Source organism: Vulpes vulpes, chromosome X, assembly GCF_048418805.1.
Source record: "Vulpes vulpes isolate BD-2025 chromosome X, VulVul3, whole genome shotgun sequence".
Classification (NCBI taxonomy): Eukaryota; Metazoa; Chordata; class Mammalia; order Carnivora; family Canidae; genus Vulpes; species Vulpes vulpes.
In genome coordinates this window covers 44212400-44228506 of record NC_132796.1, presented here as the reverse complement: position 1 = coordinate 44228506, position 16107 = coordinate 44212400, and the positions used below count along the sequence as shown (strand labels likewise).

Here is a 16107-nt window from a genome sequence, read left to right as displayed (position 1 = left end):
TTCTGCTTTTATGTGTTTGCAATTTTCTATAATAAAAAGTTAAAGATAAAAAATGAAAGGCTTGGATTACTGAAGGTAATGTGGGGGCAGTAAGAGATGAGGGACAGAAAAAATACAAAATAGTCACGTTCATGGGAAATGAAATATGAAAAATGCCCGTGAAAATATCAGTCACATATTTACAGACGTTGTGCCAATTGCAGATTCTGGCAGATATAAGCCATCCTTAAACAAATGGTGCTGGGAATAGCTTTGCAATTTTAAACAATGTTTATTTACTCAGAGAAAGAGACTTGAAAGGAGAAGATGTCTTCTCAATTTCTTAAACACACTTTAATTTAGAGAAATTTTTTTTTCTGTTCTTGTTGAAGGACACGTAAAGAAATTTTGTATGCAATAATATGCCCCTCTGGTAAGAATACTGAGCGTGGTGTGCTTGAAATTTTCTTACCTAAAAGAAACCAGGTGACAGGAATCATTAACTCTCTCATATGTAAGCTTGGTAGAGAAAATAATTGAGGTGCAGAGAGGTGTTTAGGGGTCAGAACAAAGGGCACATCTCTTGACCAAAGCCAGCACCATCTGCAATGTAACAGTAATATAGCAAGGGAATCTTGTACTCTTAGGAACTTCTGCATTAGGGGATCCTCTGTCTCTGGGGACCCAGTACCCTGGGACAGGGGATAGCAGTCTTTCCATAGTTCTTTTTTTTTATGTGTGTAAATTCTTTTTTTAAAAATTTTTTTTATAAATTAATTTTTATTGGTGTTCAATTTACCAACATACAGAAAAACACCCAGTGCTCATCCCGTCAAGTGTCCCCCTCAGTGCCCGTCACCCATTCCCCCCCACCCCCCGCCCTCCTCCCCTTCCACCACCCCTAGTTCATTTCCCAGAGTTAGGAGTCTTTATGTTCTGTCTCCCTTCCTGATATTTCTTTCCATAGTTCTTCACCAAGTATCACACCTATGTTCATTGCTGTGCCAGTGGTAGCACAGGGTGCTGAGACAAGTTACCAAATTTGTGTCCGTGTGTGTGCATGGGGGTGGTGGTGCGTGTGTGAACATGTGTGTGGGCATGTGTGTAGATGGGATGGGTCCTCGCTGGAGAGGGAAGGTGGGAAGCTGTCACATTATACAGAAACTATATTTTAAAAACAAAAATAGAGAAACGTGCTTTGAAAAGGTTATTATTTTCTTATCTTTTATTGAACATATAACATAGGCACATGACAACAATTTGAGAAAACAAAGAAAGAGGAAAGAAGGTCAAATGTCATCGCATCACCATACACCTCCACTGTTGGTACTATAACAACTTTGCTCCCCTCTTGTAGTCTATGCATATGCATGTTTTAGATGGCTATGATCATACCATAAATAGGATTTTATGTCCCGATTTTTTTACTTGACTTTAATTTGTGAATATAGGCATATAAATCCTCATAAAACTATAAAAACGGAATCACGGGACGCCTCGGTGGCAGGGTGTGATCTCACAGTCCCGGGATCGAGTCCCACATCGGGCTCCCTGCATGGAGCCTGCCTCTCCCTCTGCCTATGTCTCTGCCTGCCTCTCTCCGTGTCTCTCATGAATAAATAAATAAAAATGGAAATCACATTTGCCCACACATGAATCAGACTGCAGTTTTCAAAATGACAAAATTAGATGTAATCAGACCTGTCCCTGAAAATCCAAAGCATTTGACCTCCATAGGTCTGATTGTCACGGAAGGCATATGGAAGGAGCCCCAAGTCTCAAACCGTGAGATGGGGGCTGGCAGCAGGAGAGGAAATGAGGATGGTCTAGGCTCACTGCATAATGCTGGAGTTACTTGGCCTTTTTATCATCCAGCTCATACAGAGTGGACCAACCCCTGCTCCTGGGTACTCAAGGTCATTAAAAATGGAGCTGCAGCAGGATAAATCCTAATGAAGAATCAGGGAAGCAACTGAGAGCTGAAGAGAATCTATCCTGACTTCCAGAACACCTTTCACCTCTAAATGAAAGCTGGCATGAGAAAAAAAAAAAACTTGAGACCACATACGTGCAAAGATGATATTGAAAAATAATTTACAAACAGTACAATCATGTAAATAAATACATGTGTCAGTATAGAGATGGAAATTTTAAATATATTTTTTTGTGCCCTGAATAAACTATTGATGATAAAACTATCTAACATACAATAGAAGTTGTAGCTCGACAGCCAATTTCTATTAAAGTGTATGGACTTTGCTTGATCCGATTTCTAAACTTTTTTTTGCAGCTCTGTCACTATAGGGAGCCTGTTGAGGTCCACATTTTTCTTCCTATTTTCATTATTTTAATGTCTGGTTTTTCAGAATGTTACTTCTCTCTGTTGGTTATTTGAAGTAAGGTGGTAAACATAAAGTTTATTGGAAAAAGACTTTTGCATATTCACTTTACATCTTTTGGTGGACCAGCCAGAGATCATTGAACATGATGACTTATCACCAAATAAAACATTTGGGAAACTGACAGGTCAGCTAAAATCCCTGACTTTCTCCCTAGCTTTACACTGGTAACATTTTTCCAAATGCCAATACTTTTGCATCTGAGTATTTTCTCATTAACCCCATTCTCTCAGGCACAGATAATAAAGTTTGGTAAATTTTTCATATGGTGTTCTTTCCGAATTTCATATTTTAAGTAGAATTTTACAGAGCTTTTCTGGTTGAAACAGTGGAAGGGTAAGGGCACCTAGATGGCTCAGTCAGTAGAGCATGCAACTCTCAATCTCAGGGTCCTGAGTTCAAGCCCTACGTTGGGTGCAGAGAGTAATTTTAAAAAGAGAAGAAAGAGAGAAAGAGAAGTAGAAAGAGAGAAAGGAAGAAAGAAAGAAAGAAAGAAAGAAAGAAAGAAAGAAAGAAAGAAAGAAAGAAAGAAAGAATCTGAGAAACAGTGGAAGGGTGAACAACTGACCAGTTGGCTCAGGACTATCCCAATTTTAGCACTAAACACCCTGTGTCCTAGGAAACATCTCTCCAGGACATAAAAAGTTCTGCTTTTCACAGATGGATGCAAAAGGTTGGGGTGGGGGGTGTACAGAACTCTTACAGTAGCCCCCACAACTCTTTTGGCCCTTGGGGCTGAAAGCAATAGTGCTTTTAGTGTCAAATGGACACCATATGGATTACAGCCTTTCCTAGTTGCTATGGCTGTTTTGTCTCCTGACTGCTGATACTGACGACCATAATTTGGGGTTCACAATAATGATCATGCATTTTGCATCACCCTGTGAGATGTGACTTGAGAATGCAACTTAAGCATGTTGTCATCCTGAACATTGAGTCCTTAGTCTGACACTCAGGAAACACTTAGGGAATGGCTATGGAATAAATTTCCAGGTTATTTGTCACACCGATAGACACATAGATGTGTGAAATGATGCTGCACAAGTGTATTCTTCGCAGCATGATTGCAATGAGAAAAAGAAGGAAACAAGTAATGTACCTACCATAAAGGAAATGGTTAATATTATCAAGGTGCGTAGGTTTTGCAGCCATGTGAGTATGCTATCTTTCATTTTTAAATGATTGATGGATTGATTGATTGATTTAGAGAGAGAGAAGGAGGGAGGGAGGGAGGGAGGGAGGGTGCATGATGGTGGAAGGACACACTGAGAGGGAGAGGGAAAGCATCTCTAGTAGACTCCTGGCAGAGCCCCCATTGAGGAATGCTCATATGACCCTGAGACCTTGACCTGAGCCTAAATCAGATAGGATGCTTAATTGACTGAGCCACCCAGTAGCAGCCTGTAATTCTTCTCCTGATAATCTTATTTTTGAAACTCTAATTTTCAGGGTGCCTGTGTGGCTCAGTCTGTAAGCATCCACTTTTGATTTCAGTTCAGATCATGATCTCTGGGTTGTGGGACTGAGCCACCATCCGGCTCTGTGTGGGGTATCCAGGCTGCTTAAAATTCTATCTGTACCTTTCTCTCTGTCCCTCCCCTTCCCTCTCTAAAAAAGTTATAAATAAATAATAAATGAAAAGTCTAATTTTCATTGTGCACCCTAAAACGCATTGTTAAATGTTGTATATATTTAATATGATGACATGATTGTTTGACATACATATACATATTGAAATGATTATTACAATCAAACTTAATAACACATTATTCCCTCACATAGTTAGCATTTTTTGTGTGTGATGAGAATACCTTAAATCTACTCTGTTAGCAATATATTAGTATTTCATATGGTATTATTAACTATATTCTTCATGTACATTAGTTCTCAAGACTTATACATCCTATACAACTGCAAGTTTGTGATTCACTTTGTTCTAGTTTGGAATACTTTCTATGATATACTGTTAGTTTAAGGAACACTGGAAAGCATGATATTTATGTTACTGCTGCATTGTTTTCAAAATGAAATAGGCAGTACCCATTTCGGTTTGTATTTTCATAGAAGATTTTTGGAAGGATACACATGAATCTAGGAATAGTGGTTGCCTCTGGTAGGATGAAGTTTAATGACTAATGTCAGGAGAAAGAGGGAAACATTTCACTATGTACAGTTTTGTACTCTTCGAATTTTCTTCTTGTGCATATTACCTATTCAAAATATCAATTTAAGAACATAAATCATTCCTTCCTAAAATTATATAACTGATGGGTTTTAATGTCAGATACATAGTCTTCTATTTTACACATTCTTGTACTGTTGGAAGTTGATATAGACTACTTTATCTTTTTATAACGCTATGACATGGGCTAGATAGATGTTCATTTTTATATTTCTTTTGTTATCCCAGAAATTCAGAGAACTCATGACTCTTCTATTTAACTTCAAAATTAGAATATTATCCAAAATTGGTGGTCTCTTGATTTTATATGTTTTGTTTTTTAATTTAAAAATCTTAGCATTTTAGATATCAAAATGTTGTACCCAGGGCAGCCTTGGTGGCTTAGCGGTTTAAGTGCCGCCTTCAGTCCGGGGTGTGATCCTGGAGACCTGGGATCGAGTCCCACGTCGGGCTCCCTGCATGGAGCCTGCTTCTCCCTCTGCCTGTGTCTCTGCCTCTCTCTCTGTGTCTCTCATGAATAAATAAATAAAAATAAAAATAATCAAAAAAATATTGTACCCATTGACCACGTCAAAAAGAACAAAGAAGTGAGAAGAAAAAATTAACATACAAGTTAAAGTATTCAGTACTAGTACCAATTATGCAATTTACAGATAATGGGAAAGTAGTGACTGAGTACTTCTTAGAAAATAGAAAGTACAACTGCACTGGCTACCAGGAGACAGGTCAAATCTGTAGCCAATAAGCTCCATCAATGTTTCTCAGCTATCACTGCAATAGTATGTCTATTTAGCAGGGCTTGGCATGACATCTAATTTGTGTACTGTCTGAATATCAATTCCACATTTGTGCCCTTCTGCCGAGCCTCCGGGTAAGCTCCTGTTTCAGAATCTTTTCATAGTCAGACCTGAGGAGCTCTTCAGTTATAGCTCTAGCATCCTTGTCACTCCTTTATTGGAACATGCAGTCTGTTGGTTTCTTCAGTCAATGAGGTTTCCTTACTCTCACACAGATACTCAGTAATTTACTAAGAATCGTGTGGGAAGACAGTGAACTAAGCCATATACTCCTATTTTATTCCACCATCCAAAGAGCAAATACCATATGATTTCACTCATATGTTGAATTTAAGAAACAAAACAGATGATCATAGGGGGAAAAAAAGAGAGAGGCAAACCAAGAAACAGACTCTTAGTTATAGAGAGCAAACTGATGGTTATTAGAGGGAAGGTCTGTGGGGGATGGGATAAATGGGTGACTGGATTAAGGAGTGCACTCGCGATGAGCACTGGGAGCTGTATGTAAGTGTTAAATCCCTAAATTGTACATCTAAAACCAATATTACACTGTATGTTAACTAATGAATTTAAATAAAAACATAAAAAAATAAAACAAAGAGCTGAAGCAAATAAATGATAAGGAGAGAGAATATAGCCCTGTGTCAAAATTTCTGGAGGCTCCAGGGCTGGGAGTCCCCATTTTCATCTGTATCATCCTGGGTCAATATGAAATGATCCCTCCATTTTCCCATCTGTAAGGTGTGGATAACAATACCTACTTGGCACCACAGGTGATAGAATACATTCTAACGGGTGTAGAGAGAAGAGCACATAATATGCATGTAATATGCAGGTTTGTAACAAATTTGCCCACTAAGCAAACAAAATATTCAGGGCATTATGAAGCAAAAGGGGTCATGATATGGAATTCAGAGAGGTCTGTGCATATGAACAGGAAAATACCCATGCCTTTATTTTCATTTACCTTTATTTTTTTAATAATAAATTTATTTTTTATTGGTGTTCAATTTGCCAACATACAGAATAACACCCAGTGCTCATCCCATCAAGTGCCCCTCTCAGTGCCCGTCACCCATTCAGCCCCACCCCCCGCCCTCTTCCCCTTCCACCACCCCTAGTTCGTTGCCCAGAGTTAGGAGTCTTCATGTTCTGTCTCCCTTTCTGATATTTCCCACTCATTTTTCTCCTTTCCCCTTTATTCCTTTTCACTACCTTTTATATTCCCCAAATGAATGAGACCATTTATATGGTCTGTTTGTCCTTTTCTGATTGACTTACTTCACTCAGCATAATACCCTCCAGTTCCATCCACGTTGAAGCAAATGGTGGGTATTTGTCATTTCTAATGGCTGAGTAATATTCCATTGTATACATAAACCACATCTTCTTTATCCATTCATCTTTCGATGGACACCGAGGCTCCTTCCACAGTTTGGCTATTGTGGACACTGCTGCTATAAACATCGGGGTGCAGGTGTCCCAGTGTTTCATTGCATCTGTATCTTTGGGGTAAATTCACTTACCTTTAACTTAATTTAAGCATGTCCTTCAATTATTAACCTAGGCAAGAAACCACAATAATATGATTAGTACATGTGGCAATATCACCAATATTTTCATATCCCATTACATTTGTTTCACATTTCTCAAAGTATCATTTATGCTCATCACTATTTTAAAATATGTTATTGTGTCTATCACTAGATACTATTATTTAATGCATTAATAAAGAAACATGTTATCAAATTATGGTCTTTTTTAAAATTCAAAACCGTATTTCAACATAATAGATGTCAGTTATGCTTCTCTTCATTTAACTTTATGTATTTATAAAAAATATTATTCTTTTAAGGAAGCTACAGGCTACATCAAGCTGCCAAGGTGCCAAAAGTTTGAGAATGTCTGTGCTAGGAAATGTTTTGAAATGAGAATCCCTGGGGAAGGAAAGGGATTGGACTGACATACTGGATGTTTTCATATATGTTATCTCATAGATAGGAACAATACAGAGGCTTCCATGGCTAAAGCACTGGAGTCATGAGGGAAGAAAGTGAAGATGAAGTTGGGCATATTTGGGGATAGGGAGAGTTGGAGTAAGTTGGAAATTTTCCATTTTAGAAAACCAAGAGGCTACAGAGAATCACCATGGGTCTGTGAGCAGGAGAGAGCACATAGAAGTGGTGTTTGAAGCTGTTGCTTTGGAAGGCCAGAGGCAGACTAGCTAGGAGCTGAGGCACAAGGAAGAAAGGGAGCAGAAGAAGGTACCCAAAGGAAAAGAGGGCAGAAGGCTGGTAGATAATGTGAGTCCCCAAAGACCTGAATCCAATCCACAGCCCTCTTCCTGCAAACCTAGTCAAGGGCAGGCAATGGCTGTAAGTCTGCCTTTTAGAATGCTGGCCTCACAGAAGTGAGGTGATTAAGAGTCCCCAGTTGGGGGTGAATGGGTGATGGGCACTGAGGGGGGCACTTGATGGGATGAGCACTGGGTGTTATTCTGTATGTTGGCAAATTGAACACCAATAAAAAATAAATTTATTATTAAAAAAAAGAGTCCCCAGTTGGGAAAAAGATGCTGTGGGAAGTTGCAGAGCACCTGTTCTATAGGTCCTAAGGCACCAGGAGTGCAGAAACAGGTTTTATACAGATCCCTCTCTTTCCAATTCTACTCACCTCAACCACACCCCCCCCCCCCAGCACCTGCTGTAGTTAGAAAAACATAAAAGAAGCCAAGATAATACTCCTGGGAAACCAGCCACACCAGAAAGGGTTCCTGCTACTAAGGCCAGAGGGCCTTGACTTGTGGTTCTTTATACATTAGCCCACAACAAGTGGTTCTCAAAGTCTGGTCCCTATACCAGCAGCATCAACATTTAGCACCAGTATTAGCTGGTTAACTGTCAGAAAACAAACTACTGGGCCTCACCATAGTTATACAGCATTTCCATCTAGGTCTGCTAACCCAGAAATAAGCAAGTCTTTTGTTAGCCATGGCTGAGAAAATACCTTTACCTAGAAAAAAAAAAATTCCTTCTTAGTCAATAGTTCCAAAGAGGTTTCCCGCCAAGTACTTTTACACGATTGTGATTTCACACGTTTTCCAGCTACACTTCTACAGGATACCTTCTTTCTTTTTAGATGGTCTCTTCATAACAAAGGGGCAGGGTTAGAAGATGGTGAGGGGCTGGGGAAGGATCCAAACTGAGGGACCCAAAAGGACCTTTCTTAAGAGAGGCTGAGTCCAGGGGGCACCTGGGTGGGTCAGTTGGTTAAGTGTCTAACTCTTGGTTTCAGCCCAAGTCATACACTTGAGCTAGGTATAAAATGAGGAAATCAGGAGAGAGACCAGATCCTTGGAGATGGATGCAAACCAAAGTCAACTCTGGAGATGGAATAACCCCTCTGGGGTTACTTCATGGCATCCTGAAGACCTGCTCCCTCTCCCTGTCATAACCCTTAGGGTTCTATTGTCAGGAAGTGGATCAGAATCACAAGGTTTATTTTGGGTAGAACAGGCTAATTTGTGGAGATGATGACTGGCTGTTTTTCAGGGAAGGGTGGCACTTCTGGGACTTACAGGGCCACTAAGCTCTCTCCTTACCCCATTCCAGACTTCTGCCAAGGGAGGGACACCCAAGACAAAGGGTAATTCAGAGGGAGGGAAGGAAGTAAGGGAGATAGGAGGGACTCCCCCTCAAGCTACCAGGGGGTCTTCATCTTCCCCTGTGCCATTCAACCACTTACCAGCAAGAGGGCATGCCATTTCCTTTCTGCGACCCTGCCTCCCCTCAAATTTCTCTTGGGTACTCACTGGTGACTCCATTACTGCTTCTTTCACCTATTGCTTCCTTGTATGTATGCTCTTCCATACTGGTACAATCTGTCTAAATCCCAAGTCAAAATCTCTAATATTTATACAAAGCCAAGTTCCATGGTGTTGGAAAACTCTGCTATCCTTGTTATTATTACTTGCTAAAAGTCTTTTGTAAACTCCAGAGAAAGACAAACTAGTCCGCCAAAAGGCACATTTGTTTAAACAGGTCATCCCATCTCCTGAAGCTCCTCTAACGAACACTTAATTGGATCCAGAGAAACTGAAAATTATAGCCTGAAAACAGTAAGCCTCCCCTCTCTGGTGTGAAGTTATGACAGCTAAAGCCATGAGAGTGGCAGTGGCCTTTCCAGTCAGCCACATGGCCATTAACTGACTTGGGGGCCAAGTATCTGTGAATCGGAAACCTCTTTAGGATTTATGCTAAGTTTATGCTAAGAAGTGCTAACAGGTCAAACCAACTCCTTTCTTACTTGGGAAACTGAACTGTAAAAATGATATGTTGCTTGCTTAAGTTTACAAACACAACTAGTAATGGTGGGAAAGTATAAGAGCATTGTTCTCGTCTTCTAGGCAAATGTTCCTGTAAACATATTCATCTGAAGACTAACTCTTATTTGAATCTCTCAATCTATAGTCACTCTGGGCTACGGGACAGTTACGGTGGTTTTTCTCTCCAAGATCATGATGATCTGTGCCCATTCTGAAGATTCATATAGATTACTGAATCTCTTTTATGTCTTAAAATCACTGACATTCATTTTGGAAAGGCACCTACGATATCACCCCTGAGCCTGAGAGAATTGAATCCTAATCCTGAGGCTTAGAAAGGAGGTGCCTGACTGTTCCAGAGAGATTAAATGTAGCATTAAACATCTTCACTGATGAGCAGGAATATCCTTGAGATTGGACAGGAAGGACAACAAGCTCTAGAGATAGCAGCTTTCATGGGAGGTTGTAGCCTTGGATGTTGTATCTGTTAAAGAGAAGGAAAAATCTCCTGGGCTATGAACTCCTGGAGGACATAAATCTTTTTATTCTGTATTTCTCACAGCACAACCTAGCACAGTAATATAGTCATGGGATCCATGTACACTTGTTGAGTGGGTGTTCCCATACATGAACTGCTTAGGAGGGGATAATCTGGTGAACTGAGTGATAACTTTGAGAGAATCTTGAAAGAGAGAAGTGTTCTCTTTTTCTCTACTCTAAGTACCAGGCATTTGCTATAGGCGGATTTTAAAATGCGGACTGAGAAACAGATGTGAAAGAAACAGGTGCCACAAAGATCCTTTACTTTACATATATTATGATTTAGTGTTCATAACAGGTTAGGATCATTATTCCTACCTTTTTTTAACAGGTGACACAACTAAGGCTCAGGTAGATTAGGTGTTTTATCTGAGCTCACGCAGCTAGCGGGCGCCTGGGCTCTCCCACCTGAGACTGAAGCCCTTACTAATGGTTCTTCTCACCACTCCGGAATCATATTCCTCTCTTCACTTATTTCCCATAGATCTAATTTTGATGGATCCCTGAGGGATTCATGCCAGAGAGTTGCCATCCTTGAGACCACCCAACCCCCACTCCAATGAATCTTTTTTCTGCGGAGTGCTGGCCTGGAGCCAGGTGAGACCAGAATCTACATGTCAAGGGTTTTCTCTAGAATCTGTCGCTGTGGTTACCTCCAGTAGAATCTGTTTCAGGAAGAGGTCTGACCAAGCAGGATAGCGTGACATTCATCATGCAGGACAGCAGAATCCGGGGCTGGGGGCCACATGTCGAGAAGGGAGGGGCCGGGGGCGGCCCCCTTCTGACCAGCCCTGAGGAAAGGTCAGGGGATAACGCTGGCTGCTGGCTGAGGAGCGCCTGTACAGCAGCAGCTGCTGACAGTTCTCTATCACGTGCCTGTGGCCCAAGGTAACCCAGACCTTTAAACAAACAGCGGGGCTGGGGGCGTTGCGGGGCCAAAGGCGGGAAAGGACAGGGACTTTGGGGGTCGCACACTGAAGACGGGGCGGGCGGTGAACGCTTGGAGGGTGTGAGGAGTCCAAATTCTCAGAGGAATAGGGAATGAAGGAACTGAAACAAGAAATGAAGTGTGAGAAGGAACACAAGTGTAAAATGAGCGTGAGAGGGCCCAAGAGCTTGGCTGACCAAAAGGGCACTTGGAGGTAGGGGCAAGGGTGTAACACACCCAGACCCAGCAGCATAGGTAAGGTGGGAGTAGGAGGACACATTTTTTTCCCTGAGCCCATTTTCCATAGGTGGTTCCCTTTTAGCTATTTTTTTTAAAAGATTTTATTTATTTATTCATAGAGACACACAGAGAGACACAGGCAGAGGGAGAAGCAGGCTTCATGCCGGGAGCCTGACGTGGGACTCGATCCAGGATCTCCAGTATCACGCCCTGGGCTGCAGGCGGCGCTAAACCGCTGCGCCACAGGGGCTGCCCCCCTTTTAGCTATTTTTAAGGTAAAATGTTGGCCCCAGTTTTTTTGTTTTGTTTTGTTTTGTTTGTTTGTTTAGAATATACGGAAAGAACGTCAGAGGAAGCTGTACCAAAGCAAGGCTGCTCAGGGCTTAGGAAACCCAGACAGAGGGTGGCGCCTTTTTTCAAGATTCCATCTCTACCCTAAAGCTCAGGCCGTACCACACCCCACCCCCACGTTTCCTCCCTCTGTCTGCCTCCTTTTCGCCCACCGCAGCCCCCCATTCCCAGTACGATCGGATCGCCTTTAAACCAGGTAATCGCCTTAGTCTCCACAGCAGTTCTGGGAGCTCCTGAGTAGAGGGGGTGGAGTGCGCAGCGACCTCAGCCCGAGCTCTTGGTGGGAGGGGTGCCGGGGGCACTAATGGCGCGCCGCGGCCATGACGCTGGTCAGATCATTCACAGAAATCACTTGTTTCATTCCATTTACAGTCGCAGCTCCACTGCAGACGCCTTTCTTCTCAGGCCGGACGGTGAGGTGATGGCCCAAGTTCGGGAAACTTCCTTGCCCTCCGGCTCTTTAGTCCTCTGGAGCTCTGGAGGTGGGGGAGGAGCCTCTCCCAAGGAGAAGGCCAAAAAGGCGGGGGAAATGGAGAAAGACGCGGTGGGGGCGACAAAGGCGTGTTCAGGCCAGGATGCTAAGGAGATGAAGCTGGAGCTGCTACAAGATCATAAGCCTGTTCCTGAGGATAACTTGACGTGGAGTGACAGCGGAGGTGATAAGAAGGTGCTCCCTTCGTCCCCTCCTCGCTGTTACATCAGCTCTTCGCCCCTTTGCCCGCGCCGCAAGCCCCGCCCAAGGCCCCAGCCTCGCCGGCTCCCGAGGCCCGCCTGGGCTCTCGGCCCCACCCCAGCCTCCATCCCATCCTCCCCCTCCCCTTCCCCCACCGCCTCTGACCTGACCTCAGCCCTGGCGACCCTAGGGCTGGCCTCAGATGCTGCAAAGCATCTGACCCTGGATCTAGGCCTCAGATGCTGCAAAGCTTTTCTGGTGGCCTAGGTGGCTCTGGGGATCGAAGTGGTTTAGGGGACTGGTTGCTGGAGGTGGAGTTTGGTCGGGGTCCTACGGGGTGCTCTCATGTGGAGAACTTTAAAGTGGCTAAGAACTGGCGGAAGAACCTGAGGCTGATCTACCAGCGTTTCGTATGGAGTGGGACCCCAGAAACTAGGAAACATAAGGCAAAGACGTGCATTTGTCATGTATGTAGTACCCGTATGAACAGACTCCACTCTTGTCTCTCCTGTGTCTTTTTTGGCTGCTTTACTGAGAATCATATTCACAAACATGCAGAAACAAAACAGCACAATTTAGCTGTAGATCTCTACCATGGGGTTATATCTTGCTTTATGTGTAAGGATTATATATATGACAAAGACATGGAATGGATTGCCAAAGAAACAAAGGAGAAAAATTTGAAACTATTAACTTCCATCTCAACAGGTGTTTCTCAACAACAGTGTATAACATCAGATGTTGAAGACAAGCATTCAACCTGTGAGTCAAAGGAACAGGAGCCAAAATTTGTGAAACCCAAGAAAAAGAGGAGAAAAAAGTCAGTCTATACTGTAGGCCTGAGGGGGCTAATCAATCTTGGGAACACATGCTTTATGACTTGTATTGTCCAGGCACTTACCCATATTCCTCTATTGAAGGATTTCTTTCTCTCTGACAAGCATAAATGTAGAATGACAAGCCCAGCTTGTGTCTTGTCTGTGAAATGTCTTCTCTTTTTCATGCTATGTGCTCTGGGAGCCGAACTCCTCACATTCCCTATAAGTTATTGCATCTAATATGGATTCATGCAGAACATTTAGCAGGGTATAGGCAGCAGGATGCCCATGAGTTCCTTATTGCAATATTAGATGTGCTGCATAGACACAGCAGAGATGATAATGTGGAACAGGAGGCCAATAACTCCACATGCTGTATCTGCATCATAGACCAAATCTTTAAAGGTGGCTTGCAGTCCGATGTCACATGTCAAGCTTGCCATAGTGTCTCTACTACAATAGACCCATGCTGGGACATCAGTTTGGACTTGCCTGGCTCTTGTGCCACATTCAGTTCCCAGAATCCAGAGAAAGCTGACATCACAGTGAGTAGGGATGACCACATACCAGGAATTCCCTCACTCACAGACTGCCTACAGTGGTTTACAAGGCCAGAGTATCTAGGAGGCAGTGCCAAAATCAAATGCAGTAGTTGCCAAAGCTATCAGGAATCTACTAAACAACTCACAATGAAGAAATTACCTATTGTGGCCTGTTTTCATCTCAAGAGATTTGAACATGTAGGTAAACAGAGGAGAAAGATTAATACTTTTATCTCCTTTCCCTTGGATATGGACATGACTCCATTTTTGGCCTCAACTAAGGAGAGCAGAATGAAAGAAGGCCAGCCAGCAACAGATTGTACATCCAATGAGAATAAGTATTCCTTACTTGCAGTGATTAATCACCATGGAACTTTGGAAAGTGGACACTACACCAGCTTTATCCGGCAACAAAAGGACCAGTGGTTTAGCTGTGATGATGCCATTATCACCAAGGCTACCATTGAGGACTTCCTCTACCGTGAAGGGTATTTACTGTTCTATCACAAACAGGGTCTAGAGAAAGATTAGTCTTAGGAGACCACTTTCCAGGAAAAAAAAAAAAAAAGTAAAAGAAGTGAATATACAAGGATCCTGAAGTGACACACAAACCTACCTGGAATGGACAATGACAACACCCATACAACAACAAGCACCTCTTGAAGTTTCACAAGAATCTACCTGGCATGGACAAGGACAACAGCACCTATATGACAAGTAGCACCTTGATATGAAGAACCTATTTTACCATGGCTTATGGATCTGTAAGAGGAAAAAAAAAATACTAGTGACCATTCAGCCTTAAGAAATGGGAGGAGTGAGAAGAGGTTGAAAACGGTGGTCATATAAAGCATACTTAAATGAACAGAATGCTTTAGGTGGGGAGAGTGGGAATGGAGATGTTCTGCCAATGCTATACTATATATCATTTGCTTCTACAAAAATACCATGGGAAATTAGACAGTATTCGTACATTAACAAAAAGCTTCTCAATTGGGTTCTAGCTGTGGCTGATTAGTCAAATAGTTTGAGAATAGGATATTGTAAAAGAAAATTTCAAAAGCCTTAAAACATTTAAAAAGAAAAAATATTTTGTTATTAATTTTAAAAGAAAATATTTTTAGGGCAGCCCCGGTGGCGCAGCAGTTTGGCACCGCCTTCAGCCTGGGGTGTGATCCTGGAGACCTGGGATCGAGTCCCACATCGGGCTCCCTGCATGGAGCCTGATTCTCCCTCTGCCTGTGTCTCTGCCTCTCTCTCTCTCTGTCTATGAATAAAATAAATTAAGAAAAAAAATCTTAAAAAAAGAATATTTTTAAATGTTGAAAATTTTAACTATATTAAAAGAAATATCTTAAAATTTAAATTTTTTAATTTAAAACTTAAAAATTATTAAAATAAAGCTTAAAAATAAATTTTAGAAATTTTTAGTTTTAAAAAGATAAAATGAATAAAAGAAGGACAAAGATAAAAAATGAAAGTTTACCAAAAAAAGTGAAAGAAATTTATAAAAGTAAAAAGTTAAAGGAGAAGGGCGCTCTTAAAAGTTTAATAAAATGTTAATATAAATAATTTTTAAAATTAAACCATAAAATATGTGTTGGAAAATGAGAGGTTAGCAAGATTCATGAATAGTTTAAAATATAAAATTTCCAAAAATACAGAATCGAATGGAAATTCAAATATAAGTTTATAGAAAAGTTTTGAAGGAATAAAATTTAGAATAATTCAAGACAAAACTTGTTTTCAATTTTTTTAATTTAAAAAATTTAAAAAGGACAAGTTAAGAGAAAAATAGAGAATTTTAAGACATATAGGTAACTCTAAGGAAGTCCAATTAGAGGGATTTAAATAAAAACTAAGTATTTATTTTTTAAAAAATATTTTATTTATTTATTCATGAGAGACGCAGAGAGAGAGAGAGAGAGAGAGAGAGAGAGAGGCAGAGACACAGGCAGAGGGAGAAGCAGGCTCCATGCAGGGAGCCTGACGTGGGACTCTTGGGACTCAGTCCTGGGTCTCCAGGATCACACCCTGGGCTGAAGGCGGTGCCAAACCGCTGACCCACCCCGGCTGCCCAAAAACTAAGTATTTAAACAAAAAGGATAAAAAAATTAAAAATTTTAAGACAGAAATAAAAATACAAAATTAAAAAAAACATTTAAGTAGAAAAAATATTAAATATTAAAATATTTTAAAACTTTTTAAGTTTTTAAAAGACATTCTTTTTTAATTTAAGCATCTAAAAATACAGGTGTGAAAAGTAAAAGGAGGACATAGGAATAACAAAAAAAGGCTGGTTAATTTTTTGTTGCATTTTATGTTGATACATAA

General features: G+C 41.2%; 1 protein-coding gene across 1 annotated transcript; it reads left to right on the top strand.

Moving 5' to 3' along the window:
- The first annotated feature begins 11638 nt into the window (after positions 1-11638).
- USP51 (ubiquitin specific peptidase 51) lies at positions 11639-14975 on the top strand. Its single transcript, XM_072745021.1, is given in 5 exon segments — positions 11639-11936; positions 12113-12496; positions 12498-12606; positions 12608-13370; positions 13373-14975. Coding segments are annotated over 4 exon segments (2139 nt in total). The 5' UTR covers positions 11639-11936; positions 12113-12161; the 3' UTR covers positions 14305-14975.
- Positions 14976-16107: the final 1132 nt, after the last annotated feature.